At 45.1% G+C, this 17,376-nt stretch overlaps 1 protein-coding gene across 5 annotated transcripts; it reads left to right on the top strand.

Moving 5' to 3' along the window:
- Positions 1–9,279: 9,279 nt before the first annotated feature.
- LOC140077054 (uncharacterized) lies at positions 9,280–15,454 on the top strand. 5 transcript variants are annotated; one of them, XM_072123910.1, is made up of 8 exons: positions 9,280–9,420; positions 10,597–10,682; positions 10,855–11,052; positions 11,951–12,059; positions 12,888–12,977; positions 13,069–13,170; positions 13,339–13,419; positions 13,985–15,454. In XM_072123910.1, the coding sequence occupies exons 1-8, from the start codon at positions 9,342–9,344 to the stop codon at positions 14,683–14,685; spliced, it is 1,446 nt and encodes a 481-aa protein (XP_071980011.1). In that variant the 5' UTR covers positions 9,280–9,341; the 3' UTR covers positions 14,686–15,454. The 5 variants fall into 5 exon arrangements, with proteins under 5 accessions (XP_071980011.1, XP_071980010.1, XP_071980013.1 ...); XM_072123909.1 differs by having other exon boundaries at positions 9,281–9,420; positions 12,885–12,977; XM_072123912.1 differs by having other exon boundaries at positions 9,420–9,549; positions 12,885–12,977.
- The last annotated feature ends 1,922 nt before the right edge of the window (positions 15,455–17,376 follow it).

Below are 17,376 nucleotides of genomic sequence, written 5' to 3'. Positions count from 1 at the left end.
CCACTTCAGATCATAATAAAAATCACTGAAATCTTTAGCAAAAAGTTAAGATGTATTGAAAAAACAAGAAACTGGGCCCAGCAGAAGCCTTAGACCTGTTTTGAACAACGTTGGTGAGTCTGTGAATCTTGTCCTATCTTGGGGACGGATATCTGAGCATCATAATGATGTGTGATGCAAGGAGTCCTTGTCTCCCCACGAAACAGCAGTGACGACTGTAATCATTTGGGTAACCCCCGAGCAATCTGATACCACAGATCTACCCATACTAGGGGTCATCGACATTTTTAACCCAGAATCCCCTATTAGGTAAGTCTGTTTTGGGCATCATATCCTGTAGGGTATGTGTCTGGGTCATGTATTTTTCACCGGATGTGGGGGGTGTGAATAAAGCCTTACAGGTCATCGTCCAGTCCCCATATGACCATCATATTATCTTCCTTCCACCTTGAGGCTTACACTAAAAAAAAAAATGTTGCGCAAGGTGACCGACCTACTGAGTGGCATCATAAGTCTGTACCTACCTACTCCATAGGATAGATTATTCTGGTGTCTATGATAAGGTACCAGCACAGTCTCCGACTACCGCAATCTCATTATTGCCCATACAGGGAAGAGCTGATCTAAAACTGTCGCCATCTGTTGGCATGATTATCTGAAGTTGGACCGTTGGCTTTTGGCTGCCAGTATTGACCTAGTTGGCCGCCTAGACAATGATTTTGCAGACTCCTCTGCCTTGTATCGTAATGCTCTCTCTTTTAATGGGAGACATAAAACAGTAAGGCTATGTTCACACTTCACAATTGGGTAAAAGTGTTATTTTTGTGTAAATTTTGAAAAATGGTGCATGTAGTTGAGGAGTTGCCTAGAGCAACCACATTTTGATTTGTAGTTTTTATTGGCTCCTTACAAATAATAACTGTAATCTGCAACATCTTTAAAGGACATGTCCCACTAGAAACAATTACCCTTAACCCAGTGGTTATACCCCCAGTCATTAATCAGGAGAACAGGGATTGAGAGTCCACCTGAATCCTCCCTGTAAATGGAGTGAAGCTCTTTTGAGAAATCCTTTGGTTCCGAATTCTTCTACCAAGACTTGGGACCTCAGAATGGAAAAAAAAAATCAACGTTTCCCCTAGCAACTAATCACTTAGCAGATTTTGTTTTCTAGAGTAAGTTAAGAACATGGAGAGTTCTGATTGGTTGCCATATTTGCTCAGATGAGACCCAATGGCAGAGATTTATCGGAAGTGGTGGAATCAACTACCAGACTAGTAGTCCAAAAAAAAAAAAAGAATACTCCACCAATAACAGAGACTTCATGATGATGTCACGGTAACAACCCTGCACGTACGTTATTTTACAGAATGCCGTCCTGTATTGTAAAAGGATGTTATAAGAGCTGGGAAAACCACACTGACATCACTCTGCACTTTTTCCCCAAAAATAAAGAAACCATAAAATCGTGGTTGCGCCAAATCCCTCAAGACTTTGGTGATATTGACGACTTTGCCCAGAAAGTTCTAGAAGAAAAAAACTGGTATAGAATTTGTTCCAGACATTTCTCTGTATGGTGTTACAAAGGATTTGGGAGACGCCTTAGGAAGGATGCCGTGCCTACAATATTTTGGGCTGGTCATTCAGTTTCCCCATCTTCTGAGAAGAGGACAAGTGAGGACAACGAGGATGAAATCCCGGAGAAGAGAGTGAAGACTTCCAGTGGAATGAATACTGATTATTTCATAGATAAGACAGACGCCTGGACCATGACTGATCCGAATATAAATATGAGAAGTATCGGGGTGCAAGCAGTTATGGTGACAAGCAGAGGAGTACAGTGTGACATCGATAGTGACCTATCATACATGGACACCTATGGGTTCCCATTGGGCACTACAAGGCAGTAGACAAGAGAAAACCCAGTTTTCCAAGCAAGGCCATATTATTACACTAGCTCAACTTCTAGAGAACAAATTAACCTCAGAAAATCTCTACGACCTTCATCACATGCCTTCCTGAGGCGTCTTGAAGTCAAAAAGTTGGAAAATTCAAAAGCAACCTCTTGTCAAACTGCATGTAAAAGTTATTATAGGTGGTCCATCCAGAAGACACGACCTAGTTATGTTGAAGTGGCCTTATAGTTCAAAGAAGTGCCAGGACAACCTTAAGGGGGTTTTCTCACTATGGACATATATCTCTTAGCTTTATGGTGTCTGATCTCTCGGGGTCCTTCCGCTGGGACCCCCATTGATCACAAAACCATGGGGCGTCAAACCCCAGAAGTTCTCAATGTGAATGTGCTGCTGGACCAGAACTGTATTCACTTTTATGGGGCTATGGGACATACAGTAGATATACCAGAAAGTCCATATAAGTGAATAACCTTTGGGGACTTGCAAGCCCCTGTTTTTGTGATCTCTTAGGGCAGTGATGGTGAACCTTTTAGAGACCGAGTGCCCAAACTACAACAAAGACCCACTTATTTATCGCAAAGTGCCAACACAGAAATTTAATTTAAGATTTATACTTCCTTCTCTGTCACAGATTTTATTGATACCAGCCCCTGAGGCACCAATAAAGCAGAAAATAGTCCCAGGTACAGCTGTCACTTTAATATACCTCTGTGCACAGCAAGTCCTGTGCTGTCTGGGACTGCAGGAAGATACCTGGAGTCCTCTCTGGTGATGGCCTGAGTGCCCACAGAAAGGGCTCTGAGTGCCACCTCTGGCACCAGTGCCATAGGTTGGCCATCACTGTCTTAGGGGTTCCAGTAGTCAGATCCTTAGTGATCAGATCCTAGAAATTGATACTCTCTATGTCAAATCTCCAGAGGATACGTTAAGCCTTATGTTAGTTATTTTATTTTGTGAAAAGTTTTACTTTTGTACCTGTTGAATTTACTTCTTGTTAATTAAAGAGCACTTAAATAATAATAAAAAAAAAAAGTATAAAAACATTCAACCAAAAGTGCCTTCCTTTGTCTTATTGTGGTGCCCAAGAGATACAGTATCATTCACATATGGAAACACAGATTTCCGCACCCCAATTCATTAGTAAAACCACAGTCTTAAAGGGATACTGCGAGTATGATAAAAGTTTGAACATCGAGGTGTAAAGGTTCGGTTGTTACCCATTGATGTTTTGTTCGAATAGATCAAAGCTTGACCCAATCCCTGGCCTCAGTAATATCTTCTACGCACAGCCTAAAAATATGCAAATGAGAAATTGTAAACCTTCAATAATCTACCTGTTGTCGGCGATCCTGTAGTAGACCCATTAGGGCCTCCAGTTCTTGGGCCTGTTGTTTGTTGGACCAGAACAGCTGATGTTGTAAGCTAGACCAGTTTTCCATGGCCCGGTGGGGGCGGGGCTTTGGTCATATGGGGTGGGGTTATGGAGGGGTGGAGCTTATAATATAAGATATCAGGGAGTGTCTGGACCAGATCCATCATATTGGTTTGTTGTAAAAATAAAGCAATGCAAAATGCATACAGCGTATCGCCATGTAGTATGAAATGCATACAGCGTATCGTCATGTAGTATAAAATGCATATAGCGTATCACCATGTAGTATAAAATGCATACAGCGTATCGCCATGTAGTATAAAATACACACAACGTATCAACATGTAGTATAAAATGCATACAGCGTATCACCATGTAGTATAAAATGCGTACAGCGTATCACCATGTAGTATAAAATGCATACAGAATACCGCCATGTAGTATAAAATGCATACAGCGTATCGCCATGTAGTATAAAATGCTTACAGCGTATCACCATGTAGTATAAAATGCATACAGCGTATCACCATGTAGTATAAAATGCGTACAGCGTATCACCATGTAGTATAAAATGCATACAGAATACCGCCATGTAGTATAAAATACATACAGCGTATCACCGTGTAGTATAAAATGCATACAGCGTATCGCCATGTAGTATAAAATGCATACAGCGTATCACCATGTAGTATAAAATGCATACAGAATACCGCCATGTAGTATAAAATGCATCCAGCGTGCCACCAAGTAGTATAAAATGCACACAGCATGCCACCAAGTATTATAAAATAGGTACAACGTACCGCCAAGTAGTATAAAATGCATACCGAGTACTGCCATGTAGTACAAAATAGAAGCCCTGATAAATATCACAAATGCTGCATATACATACAGCATATATATAAACAAACAGTAGATACAGCATATACACATACACACATACATACACATACATATATACACACACATACATACACATACAAATATACACACACACACATATATACACACATATTACATATATTTACACATATATACACATATTACACATATATATGCAAAGATAAAGTAACCTTACCTATTGTGTTCTTGGAAATTTCGTTGCCTTGTCCTGCAGTGGTGGTGGCGCTGTAGCCGGGAGCGGGTAGGTCGTAAGAGCCGGTAGGCTAGGGAGCCGGGAGCTTAAGCGGGGGCAGGGGGAGCAGGGAGCCGGGAGCCTGGAGGGGGGGGACGGGGGGAGCCGGGTTGAGACTGGAGTGGAAGGGGAGCCGGGAGCGGAGAGCCGGAAGCAGGTAGGTCAAGAGCCGAGAACCGGGAGCGGGGTGGCAGAGGGAGCGGAGAGCCGAGAGCGGAGGTAGCAGTAGGGGAGCGTGGAGCTTGAGCAGGGGCAGGGAGCCGAGAGCCTGGAGGGGGGGCGTTAGCAGAGACAGGTTGAGACGGGAGTGGAGAGCCGGGAGCGGGGGGCGGAGAGCCGGTAGCAGGGAGGACGTTAGCGGAGGGAGCGGGAAAGGAACCTGGAGCTTGAGCGGGGAGCCGAGAGCTTGGAGGGGGGGAGCTCGGTTGCGGTAGGGTCTGGGGGCCGTTGTATGGTGCCGGCGGCGTCGGGGGGTGGGCGCAAGGTGCTGGCAGCGTCGGGGAGCAAGGTGCTGGACGGAGGGCTGCAACGTGGTCCTGTCCGGTGCGGGAGCTCAGTGCTGACCGGTGCCGCCCCTGCGCAGACCGGCTGATGAACTCCAACGGCCTGGTCCACGGACCGGCGGTTGGGGACCTCTGGTGTATAGGACCACTGAGCCAATTAGTGCTCTTAGCGGTCACACAATTCACATGAACTTTTAGTCCGATGAGGCAGGAAGCACCGTAGATCAGTAGCGTTGGTGAAGCGATGGGATCCCTCCCAAGAGGTAAATATTTTTTAAACTGTATTCAAAACCCTACTTCTAATGGGCATTTCATAGAATTGTAAGACCCCTTGAACGTTAGATCATCCATGTATTGCCAGTATCTGTTCTGATAATGGAATTTTTTCTTCTATCTTGCAGATTCTGGTCACCTAATCCAGTAAGAGAAGAATTTGCCCATGGACCATACCAGGAAGAGAGCTTCCCAAGAGACATCCTTACAAGCATCATATGAAGTGAAGAAGTCAAAACCAATGGATTTGGCGTCCTCTGACGTATCTTGTGGCTCATGTCCTGATGAGGACCATCAAGCCAAGACTGACCACGAAACTATAAGTAATGTAGAGAGTGTTAGGACTGATGAAGCAAAATTAGATTCCATTTGTAGTAAAGAAATAAATACAGGAGGTTCTGGCGATAATCATGAAGACAATCTGGTAGAAGAAAATTGTTTGGCACCAGGACAGACTGAACTCCAGAAGACTCTAAAAAATGATGTTGCCTATGAAGAAAAAACAGATGAAAGTATGAAACCAACAAAAACCAAACAGTCAAAGTCATATTATTGCCAATGTGGCAGAAGCTATACCAGCAGCTCCAACCTCCATAGACATCAGAAGACTCACGTAGGAGGTAATGAGATAAGTGGTGGTCCTAATGTTGAAGAACCTCGTGAAGTGAAACTCTCCAGTGAAAAATCTTTTGCATGCATCTGTGGGAAGAGCTATACCATAAGTTCTCATCTGTACAGACATCAGAAGACATGTCAAGCTATTTCCATGACTAACCTTGAGTCTGAAGGTGAGGAAAGTCAATTGAAGCCGTATGCCTGTGCTTGTGGCAAGCGATATACCAGCAGCTCTCATCTCTATAGACATCAGAGATCTCATGTAGATGGAACTAAAGAAAGTGCTAAGACTTACATATGTGACTGTGGGAAGATGTTCAGCAGTAGGTCCCATCTGCAAAGCCACCAGAAGACCCACACCCAAGAGACGCCCCTGATAGAAAAACACGGAGATGACTGTGTAGAAGATACCGAGGCAGAGGCTCCAGGGAGGATAAAACCATATGTGTGTCCATGCGGGAAAAGCTACACTTCTAGTTCTCATCTCTACCGGCATCAAAGGAGTCACCAAGATGGGGTGGTCTCCGGAAGCACTAGATATCGGGCGGAAGAAAGAACCATGGAGAAACCTTATAAATGTGAGTGTGGCAAAAGTTATACCTCCACGTCACATCTGTACAGACACCAGAGAACGCACAAGACTCAGGAGCTTCTAGGAGATGACATGGACTGTGACAGTGATGTCCAAATTGAGCACTCTGGAGCAAAGCCTTATCAGTGTGAATGTGGGAAAAGTTTCATTTTATGGTTTTCCCTCATGGTACATAAAAGGATTCATTGTAAGGCAAAGCTTCAGCCAACCTTTGCCTTGGGGCAAGACTGTTCTTAACACTGGACCCAACAACCACTATGTGAAATCTACTGAGGAGTCAAGGTGTATTTTCAAGCTAATATGTGGTACCAGATAAGGTCTAGGGCAGTGATGGCGAACCTTTTAGAGACTGAGTGCCCAAACTACAACCAAAAGCCACATATTTTTGCCAAGGTGCCAAATGCCAATTTAAAGTAACTTATTGCTCCCTTTGTGTCACAGATTTGGACATATTGGCGTCCTGAAGACACCAATACAGTAGCCCCCCTTAACAGGATGAATCACAGGAACTGTGGAGGGGCTTCAATGATAATCCAGCTCTGTCCACACCTCTTTGCTCCTCCTCTACTTCAAGTCTCTATAAAATAGTGCTGAACATGGCACTTTCTGGGCTGCCTGTTACTGCAGGAGGAGGAGTCCTGTATGGTGACCTTTGTGCTGGGTGATGACCTGGGTGCCCACAGAGAGGGCTCCGAGTGCCACCTCTGGCACCCGTGCCATAGGTTCGCCACTACTGGTCTAGGGCTTGAAACTTTGCGACCTAATGGGATATATTAACTTGGGGTCATTTATCAGATAGGTAAAACAGTAGCTACTGGAGGTCTGTAGCTCTGGAGGACTCGGCATGATCTTGGCTTACACAGCCAGACCAGACTCTAAGGTATCGAACATCCCTCAACACAGTGACATCAAAATTCATTCTGTACCTACAGGGGAGAAAATAAGTATTTGATAAACTGACAAGTTTTCTCACCTACAAAGAATGGAGAGGTCTGCAGTTTTATTGTAGGCCACAGGTCATCGGCCAGGTCCTTCTGTGTAGTCCTGGGATGAATCTTGACCTTTCTCAGAATCATCCTAATCCCATGAGACGACATCTTCACCAGATCGAGGAAGACTGACGGTTATCTTGTGTTTCTTCCATTTTCTAGTAATTGTTAATAGTTGTCTATAGCCCCCCCCCCCCCCCCCCTCAGTCGTGTTCACCTGACTCCATCGATAAGCCACCGGCCAGAGAGACCTCAGTGGTGCCCACATGTCAACATTGCGGCCATTGACTGACTGCAGTATTTTGGGGGTCGTGAGCCCCTTTTACTGGAAGTGACTGCCTGCAGGTGGAGGTCGGGCATGTGGTGTACATTGTACAGTGTGTCCCAGTCCAAATAAATCTTAACAAAAAATCAGACTGTTGCCTGTGCCATTATCACACAAATGTCTAAAGAGTCCGGTGCTGGATTATTGGGCAGTTTAAACGGAATCTGTCACTTGCGCTATCACCCAAAAGCCCAAACGCTACATTGTTTCCAGTTTTCAAGTGTTTACATGGTGTTTTTATAGCTTGACAATGTAGCCGTGTTTGCGTGGTTTTCCTCCGGTTTCCTCCCACACTCCAAAACATACTGGTAGGAAGATTAGATCGAAGTTTGATATATCAGACATTTGGGGATGCAGCAATACCTAACATGTTTATAATTTTTTTCCGTTTATTTATATCAGTTCAAGGGGTGATTTAAATGTTTTACTTTACTTATTTTATTTATTCTTTTAACTTTTTTTTTTACTATTTTTCAGAACCCCTAGAGTACCTTAACCCTAGGTTGTCTGATTGATCCTACAAAATACTTCCATACTATTTTACAAGTTGATGTTAGAAGGAAGGAGGCCATGGATAATAAATATAAGGAGACCACAGTCCCGGTGTCCGGATCAATCACTAATTTCCCTGGTTTTTCATGATGGATTGTGATGGTAGATTTCCTTTAACCATCATTCGCTGAAATAGAAGCGGAGTTGCAGTACCCCAGTACGGCCACTATGAAATGAATGGATCCTTTTGCTTTGAGCTCCGACACTTGTGTGACTTCAGCCACTGGTTTAGGCGTTTTCTTTGTCAAAAATTGTGTCTTCCATATTGACAGCTGCTCTCCTGCCTCTGCTTGCTGTAAGTGAATGGTTATCTGCAGATTGCAGATGGTGAACAGTTGCCCAATGACCCGGGGTCACCTCTCGATCTGCCACTTTCCCCCCCTCATGTGATGTACACAGCGGGTGTCCTGGTACCTGTTTGTGTCCGGAGCACTGCCAGTAAAGATTTCTAGTTTCCATTCACAGAAAGCAAGCAGAGATCACGAACATGTAGAGAAACTGATACACAACTTGTAGAAAATTGCAAAAGATTGGAGTTTATAAACAAAACACTGTCCCACTGTTGAATTTTAGCCACTTAGGACAGAACTGTTCTGTGTATTCTGCTATTATCCTACTACATCACACGCTACAGGATAGGACGACCCCCCAGGACAGTAACCTCAATATCCACTGCCCCCAAAACTCTGGGATGGGGCTGGAAATCAGTAACCAACGCTGAACTACACATCCCAGAATGCATCGGGAGCTGGTGAATATCACGCGCGAATGTTACTGTGGAATCTTGGGCAATGTAGTCCATAGGTCCTACAACCTTACGACCAATTAGCTACTCTGAACTACACATCCCGACATGCAAAGGGCGATAGAAAACAACCAATGAAAGTGCAGAGAGTCTTCGGTGGAATCTCGGGAATTGTAGTCCCGCTGCTGCTGTGTGTATCGACGAATCAGCGCTGCGGAACTACAAATCCCAAACCGCTGTGAAAATAATGGAATCATAGGAGTTGTAGTTTCACGAAGCAAGTGATTGTTAACGGATTATAAAGCAGCGACTACGACTCCCAGAATGCCTTTGGATGGCATACCCCAGGGAGCCAATAGGAGCAGAGCATTGACGGACACGCCCACTCACATGGTCGGAGAAGGTAGGAGCTTTGTTTGGAGTGCGCTAAGTGTTTACATGTGCGCGTCATAGCGCTGTCTGTGTGCGGGGACAGGAGCGGGGGGTACGCGTTATCGTGTCTGTACGGTGTCATACACAGGCAGAGCCGCAGGTGATCACGTGACTCCATACATGCACCTGGGATCTGCCCCTTTAAGTCACATATGGAAAATGACTACCGTATAGCATTCTTATAGCCTGCAGAGGAGAAAGTGAGAGCTGATTAGTTGTTTTAGGGGCTCTACCATAAACCGACAAGTGCCCCTCCTTCACGTCCACTCATGTTTAGGATTAAGGCCCCGCCCTTGTAGTATCCAGAGGAGAGGCCCCGCCCTTAGTGACCAGGGCTCCGCCCATAGATCAGGTTCTACTTTATAAACTAAAATGGCAAAATCTCTGCTTGCTGTCAGTAACAGACTAGTCTAAAGGGATTTTCTCTGCTGTGGGGTGATTTGGGATATGCAGAGTGATCCTAGGAGGCGCCCATCTGATCCAGTATTGTGCCAAGATCCGATTTCATTGTCAGGAGTGCTGTCCAGCATGTAGTCGCCTCCACATCCGAGTGGTTTCATTGTGTGTTTGCACTAGGTATGTGTCCTCACACTGCTGTGCTCTCAGCGCTTTGGACCGAGCTGTCACATAGGGCCTGCCTTCTACTGCTCCCCATTGTAGTGACTACTGTAGTGTTCAAACTGAAGCCTTGAACAGCTTTTATGCAGAGAAGTGGGGCTGCAGAGCAGATGATTGCATTGGGCTAAGAGCACAGCAGGGTGAGGACACCCATGTGCACTTGGAGAAGATACAATCCTGGAATGTAAATGCATATTTTACAGTCCTACGATCCTACACATCTCTCCAGGGACAAAACCTTATACTGGCTGCAGAGAGCGCAGCAGTGTGAGGACACATCCCCAGTTCACTAGAAAGAGCGACAATCCTAGAATATAAATCCAGTTTTCACAGTCCTGCTTCTACTAACATTCTGTATCCAAAAAACTTTATCCAAAAAACAGCATCTACTGTCTACAGGTCGTATGTGCTTTTGCAGCTCTATCCTAATTAACTGTATTGGAGGCACAATGTCAGACGCAACCCGCAGGCAGGTGCGGTGCCAAAGTTTATCACTTCCACGACTGTAACCAAAATCTTCTCTTTCTAGGGCGCGATATATGTGTGGAGACGATGGAGAAGGCAGAGGCCATATTGAACCACACCCTGGAGATGATTTGTCTCCTGACTGTGGAGGTGAGGCTTGTAGTCGGGGTTTGTTGAGATAATGCTGAGACTTCCTGCTGTGATAGAGGCAGAGAGCGAGCTGCTCTAAGCACTCTCTGCCCACAGGACTGTCCACTCTTCTGCTATTATAGATCTGTGAGGGTTTCTACTGGACCTTCAGGGTCTTCTGCTCTTCTTGTAGGACTACATTATTGTGAAGAGAGCGACTGATGAAGACAAGTGCACTTACAGCCTCTGCGCAGCCGAAATTCGCAACGGCGCCACAGACCCTCCAGTGACGAGTCCCGATCTCTCGTTCACCCTCCTTGGAATACAGGACTCGGATCAGAAGAAGATCCTGGAGCTGGCCAATAAGATCATCGGGCTGTTGACGTGTGAGGTGAGAAACTTGGATTGGAGAAAGCTTCAAAAGGTTCTTAAAGGGATGGTCCAGTAAGGACTTATCTTTACAGGTTGTATTTCGACTAAATTGATAACAGCGTGTTAAAGGGAACCTGTCATCAGATTTTGTCCTATTAAACTAGCAGCCCCCTCAGGTAGGGGATAAAATGTCCTTTCTAGAGTTCTCGTCCATTTTCCCATAAAAATTTTCCTCCAAAGTCAGTCAAATATGACTCTTCTCATTGTATTTCACATGAGATGAGTCAAGTTTAGTGGTTGCAGCAGGAGTGTCTCTTCTGAAACCCTTATCTTCTGTTCTGTAGCACCTAGAAACATTGTGCTGGTGTCACATTAAAGAAAAGAATCTAATCTCTCAGATCCCATAAAGCTTGTGGTTCGGTGAGCTACAGAATTGGACACACAGGCAGGTAAATAATAGGCAAAAACTGGATCTTTATCTGCAGCTTACATTTCCAGCTATGTCTTTAGCTGCCTGTATCTTCTGTAGCTCACAATGCCATAAGCCTGGTGTGCTCTGAAAGATGAGATCTATATATTTAATGTGACGCCTACTGCAAGTCTCTAGGTGCTATAGAACAGAAGATCGGGGCTCCCCCTATCCACCTGAAATGACTGAACTTGACTTATCTCATGTGAGAAGAGTCATGTTTGCCTGACTTTGTGGGATATTTTTTATAGGTAAACGGGGAAATTTCACATAAAGGAGGAGAATTTTAGAAAGGACATTTCATCCTCTACTTAAGGGGGTTTGTAGTTCAGTAGGGTAAAATTTGGTAACGGGTTCCCTTTAACTTAAAGGGGCGGTTCCACGTTTAATCGTTATTGATGGAACGACAGGTTGACCCAGAGTATTTGGTGCCCTTCTTGTATTTCAGGTGCCCTTAAAGTGTCAGGACGTGGCGGTCTACTTCTCTAAGGATGAGTGGGAGTATCTGGAAGGGCACGGGGAACATTATGACTACAAGCAAATGACTGAAGCGAGAGGTAAAGTGGAGTCTTGGGATGTGTCCTGGAGCAGTATCATCCTGTATCTCAATGGGGGTGGGGGAAAGATTGTTGCCTGATGGGGTCCTGCCTCCTTTGAGAACATGGGATCAGGCATGTTGAAAGTTAATCTACCCGATCTTGGCCAAAGATGGTAGCATAGTCCCCTGGAATTCTCACTTCCTTTTTACAGACGGTAGATGTGTCCTACTAAGACTTTCTTCTTTTATTATAACTCCTTACGCAGCGACTGCGATAATATAGAGTTACATCACCTCGTCTCCTCCCGTTCCGATACACGTCTAAACTGATGATAATGTCCTTTAAGGGAAATCTACCCTGGCGTGTGCCTCCTGAAGCAGGATCTGTCCTTCTTTATGCTTCTAATAGCTTAGTTTGTGAGAAAACATCTCTTAAACGTATGCAAATGAGCCTCAGGGGCTCCTGATACTTACAAAAGCCCCGTTTGGCTCCATTGTCTAATTGTTCACACCTTTCTTTGGCGTTTCTGCCTTTTCCGAATGGAGACGTAAAAAATTAGCATGCTACTGAGCCTGGAGGAGCTGATGTTATGTATACAGGGGCCCCTGAGGCTCATTTGCATGATTTTAAAAGGCTTTTTCTAAAAAAAATAAATCTGTTGGAAGCAAAAAGAAGAACTGATCTGGTTTCCGGATGTACACGCCTACATGTACGCGTACTTGGCTTAGTAGCGCCACACCCATGCGGTTGGTTTCCTTTAAAGGTGATGTCCATCTGAAAATATCCTTGATAACTGCCTATAGGAAAGTGGTGGTTAATGTTCTCTTCCTTCATCCCTCACAGCAGATCCCGATCCTATAAACCAGCATGACGCTGAGCATGTGATCCCTGCGGAGCCTTGTATCAAGCAGGAGCCGGACACTGGAGATTATGGGGGTACGGAAGAAACCTTTGCCTTTAAGACAGGGTGGAGACATCCGCTGTATGTGTCGGTATCAGTGTTGTGATGATATGTTCTCCTTTCTAGATGTGCCGCCTGTAGTCAGTGTGGGTTGTGTCCTGCCATGTGCTGTGAAGTCAGAGCCTATGGACGTCCCCGAGGAGCCCAGCGAGGACCCCAGCCGCACAGGTCCGAGGATCAAGGCCTTATCTTCATTCTGTAGATTTATTATAGTCCCATCATCAGTGGGGGCTACTCATCTACTTAGTATTGTCAACTTAAAGGGATTGTCCAGGAATTTTCATTGATGTACGATGGTCGATATTTGACTTATTTTTGAATTTCATTTATCTCCAGATTTCTCCCAGTTTCCTTCAGTTCTGGTTCCAATCTCAAAGGAGCCTGAGGAGACGTTCGCGGCTCCACTCTCTGCACTAGGTAAGACCCCTGGGAAGTAAGATGACTACAGAATGGTCCCGCTACTAGATAATGACGCAGCAGATGTTATAGGGGTTATGTAACAATCTGATCCCTACTGATGGGACCTACGCCAATCACCGCTCTTGCTAACGAATGGAGCAGCAGGTTGAGCATGTGTCCTGTCGCTCCATTCCCTGTCTATGTGAGTGTCTGAAGTTGCTGAGCACAGCCCTTCACTATCCCCGGACAATAAATGATTACCTGAGATACCTGAGCACTGTGCTCAACACGTTCTGATGATCTCTTGGTATGAATAGAGCCACAAGAGCCATGCTCAACCTTCTGCTCTATTCATTAGTGAAAACAGGACTCTCGTGATTGGTGGAGGTCACGGGGTCGGGCCATGATTTGCCAGGGGGACATTTGTGGCCAGTCATAGCCATTGTTAGGGGCGTCAAGTTGCTGGATTGGTTGTTTTGCTAACAATACGTCGAGTTGGGCATCCGCACCAGAAGCTCGGGTCTGCTCATCTCTACTAATAAGCTGGACGTCTTTGTTTAAACTTTTGTCTTTCTTCTACCAGATAACAACTTCATAGACAATGAGACCATGAGGTCGGAAATTATCTACCAAATAACCGTCACCAATAAAAGACGGAGAAAATCAAAGTCAGGAGCAAAGCCGAATCCGTGTGGAATGTGCAAGAAAAGATTCAGCACCAAAGCGTCTCTCAGCCGTCACATGAAAATGCATACAGGGAAAGGACAGTATCCGTGCGACGTATGCGGGAAGAAGTTCTCCTGCAAGAACCATGTGCAGACCCACCACAGGATCCACACCGGGGAAAGACCCTTCTCCTGTGCCGAGTGTGGACGGAGATTCACTAACCATTCCCATCTGGTGCTCCACAAGGTGGTCCACACCAAGGAGAAGCCGTATACCTGTCCTGTCTGCGGGAAGCGTTTCACCAGGCAATCCAGTGTGGTCAAGCACTCCGGTATGCATGCCGAGAAGAAGCCACACGTGTGCCAAGACTGTGGGAAGAGCTACTGCCAGTATGCCAACCTGGTGGTCCACCGGCGACTACACTCGGGGGAGAAGCCGTTCACCTGCAGACACTGCGAGCAGGGCTTTGCCTGTAAGGCCACCATGCTTCGCCATGAACTGTCCCACACCGGGGAGAAGCCCTTCTCCTGCCCGCAGTGCGATAAATGCTTTTTCGACAACTCAACCCTCAACAAGCACAAACGTAAAGTCCACGCCAAGGAGTCGGAGAAGTCCTAGCAGAACCAGACCAAGGGATGACCAGGACCGAGGCACCATGACTCTTCCAGAAGAGGAAATGAAAAGAATCCTTGAGATTGGAGACATAATGGGGGTCATTTATCTTTATTCGTTTTTTATTAGACCTTTTTTTTGGCGCATTGCAATTTCTGCGCCTTTTTGGGGACCCTTTGACATTTTTTTTTTTCGTCAGGAAGACTGATTTGTCTTCTATTCCAGATGTCCAGTGACATTTATCATTTCATATTGTCTCAAATCTGCAACATTTATTGGCGCTAAAAAACTCCAGACTAAACCATAGTGAAGAAAACTTAGTAAATGGAAAGAAGTGACTTGAGACATTTTGTGCGACATTTGTGTAACAAATGTCTCAAATAGAGATCTGAAGAAAAAAAAAAAACAACCATTTAAGTAAAAAGTGAGTCTGATAAATTACCAAAGAAGAAGACGGAAAAATGACGATTAAAAACTAACGGAGATAAGATAAATGACCCCCAATGACTAGTTATATCTGTAGACTAGGACGTCGAGGGAGAATACAAGAAACAAACTTGTATCTTCTTGACAGAGGCGAAATCATATATATATAAATATATAGGGCTGGATGGTAACTTGCATGTCCCGAAGAGCCAGAGCTGCACAAACACTTCCGGGCCTGTTCCGATCCAAGTGTCCCTGGTGCTCCTTTAGAAGGGACACAAATGTAACATGTTTTCATCTATTCAGCGACTGTGATCCAAAGGCATAAAATAAAATCATGTCCAACCAGCTTGCGTTGAGTGTTGTACTCGGCCGGGAAGGGGGGAGCTTACATAGCTGACACCAGCAGTTACGAATCCGACCCATTCACTTCAGACACCAGACCAAAGAGGAAACTATATATGGCTGTGCCTGGTCAGTGATCCAGGGTCCATATATTGGGTTCAGTATTTCATCGGGCAATAGATAACCAATGTGGGGAGTTCCGTTTCCTTATCATTGTTCACTGCACCTGGAGCAGGTGTGGCCCCGTAGCTCCTATGTTCTCTTCATTTCCATCTCAGATTGGAACCTCATCGGCGGGGAATGTTAGAACCTCCTGGGCGGGGCCTATCTCTACTGGATTGGAACCTTTTAGAAGTTCCTCTTGTTATAAGTGATCATACAGTAGGTAGTGCTACCCTAACTGTTGTGTAATCCAAAGGCAAGACAGTATTGAGAGCTTGGCCTTAGATCCCGTAGCTGAGGATCTAAGACCCTTTTTTTTTTTTTTTCCCTGGGTGCTTCAAGCGTTACCTTGGCTTCCCGACCATAGATCAAATCAGAGTAAAGAAGATCCTCCATATTCTTTCATCTAAACAAGGGAAATGTTATGATCCTACCTAGGATTATTATAAATTTCCCTCTGATTATATGTGGCATATGCATGTCCTCATTGAAGATTTGGGCCGTAGTTGCCTATGAGGCTATCAAGCTCAGATTTAAAGGGGTTAAACATTTGACAGCGTGGTGGTGACTCCTGTTATAAGTGATTGTACAATAGGAAGCGATAATCATAGTACCGGCGGTCCCCTACTTAAGAACACTCGACTTACATACGACCCCTAGTTACAAACGGACCTCTGGATATTGGTAATTTATTGTACTTTAGTCCTAGGTTACAATAAAGAGCTGTAACAGTTATCACAGGGGTCTGTAATGAAACTTTATAGTTTTTTAATTCTTATGACAACCCAACATTTTTAAAATCCAATTGTCACAGAGACCAAAAAAGTTCTGGCTGGGATTACAATGATAAAATATACAGTTCCGACTCACATACAAACTCAACTTAAGAACAAACCTACAGACCCGATCTTGTATGTAACCCGGGGACTGCCTGTAGTTGTGTAATCTGAAGCCTCTACTGTACTGAGAGCTGGGCCTTGGAGCCTATAGCTGAGCATCTACCACTCTTCCCTACTGGGTGATGGGGGACTTCTCGCTTTCAGGGCTGTGCAGTCACCAAGCAAAACTTCATATTCCCTAATTTCGACTCCAACTCCACCAAAATGGTCACCAACTCCACAGCCCTGTTTTCCTGGTCGCTCTAGCAGTGCTGAGATAAATGTGGCTATTCCTTTCCAGTGTCTCATTCATTCAATTTGTAGTAAAATAGCTTCACTGCTGAGCATGTACATAAAGTGCAGCCACATTCATCTTGTTTCCCTACTGAGCATGTACATAAAGTGCAGCCATAGTCATCTCTCTTCACTGCTGAGCATGTACATAAAGTGCAGCCACATTCATCTCAACTGGAACAGGAGTGCTCAACCTGTGGCCAACAGGTCACATGCCACCTAATGGTCAAGAGTCTGACGAGCACTTCCATAACTGATGCCAGATCATTGCTGCAGGGGGTTGGGTAGAGGGCAGTGCAGCTGAGAAGTTCTCACTGCTCTATGGTTCTCTCCTGTTGTTCTGAGTCCCAACTCTGGTTGTATGTGTCAGAGTAAGGACACGGAGCAGAGCCAACCTCGGAGTGGCAAGTTCTTATCAGCTGTACTGTACTGCTCTCAGGTCCTTTTCAGATGCAGCTTCACTCTGGGTCCTGATGCCAGCACATACCGCCAGTAGGGGATACACAGCAGCACATGGAGAAGAGAAAAACTGCAGAAGAGCCAGGAAAGAAGAACATTTTATTTTTGTTCACTCTTGGGTACCATTATTATC

Source organism: Engystomops pustulosus, chromosome 9 (genome assembly GCF_040894005.1).
Source record: "Engystomops pustulosus chromosome 9, aEngPut4.maternal, whole genome shotgun sequence".
Lineage (NCBI taxonomy): Eukaryota > Metazoa > Chordata > Amphibia > Anura > Leptodactylidae > Engystomops > Engystomops pustulosus.
The sequence above is the reverse complement of the archived record's forward strand: the minus strand, read 5'-3'. Positions and strand labels throughout refer to the sequence as shown.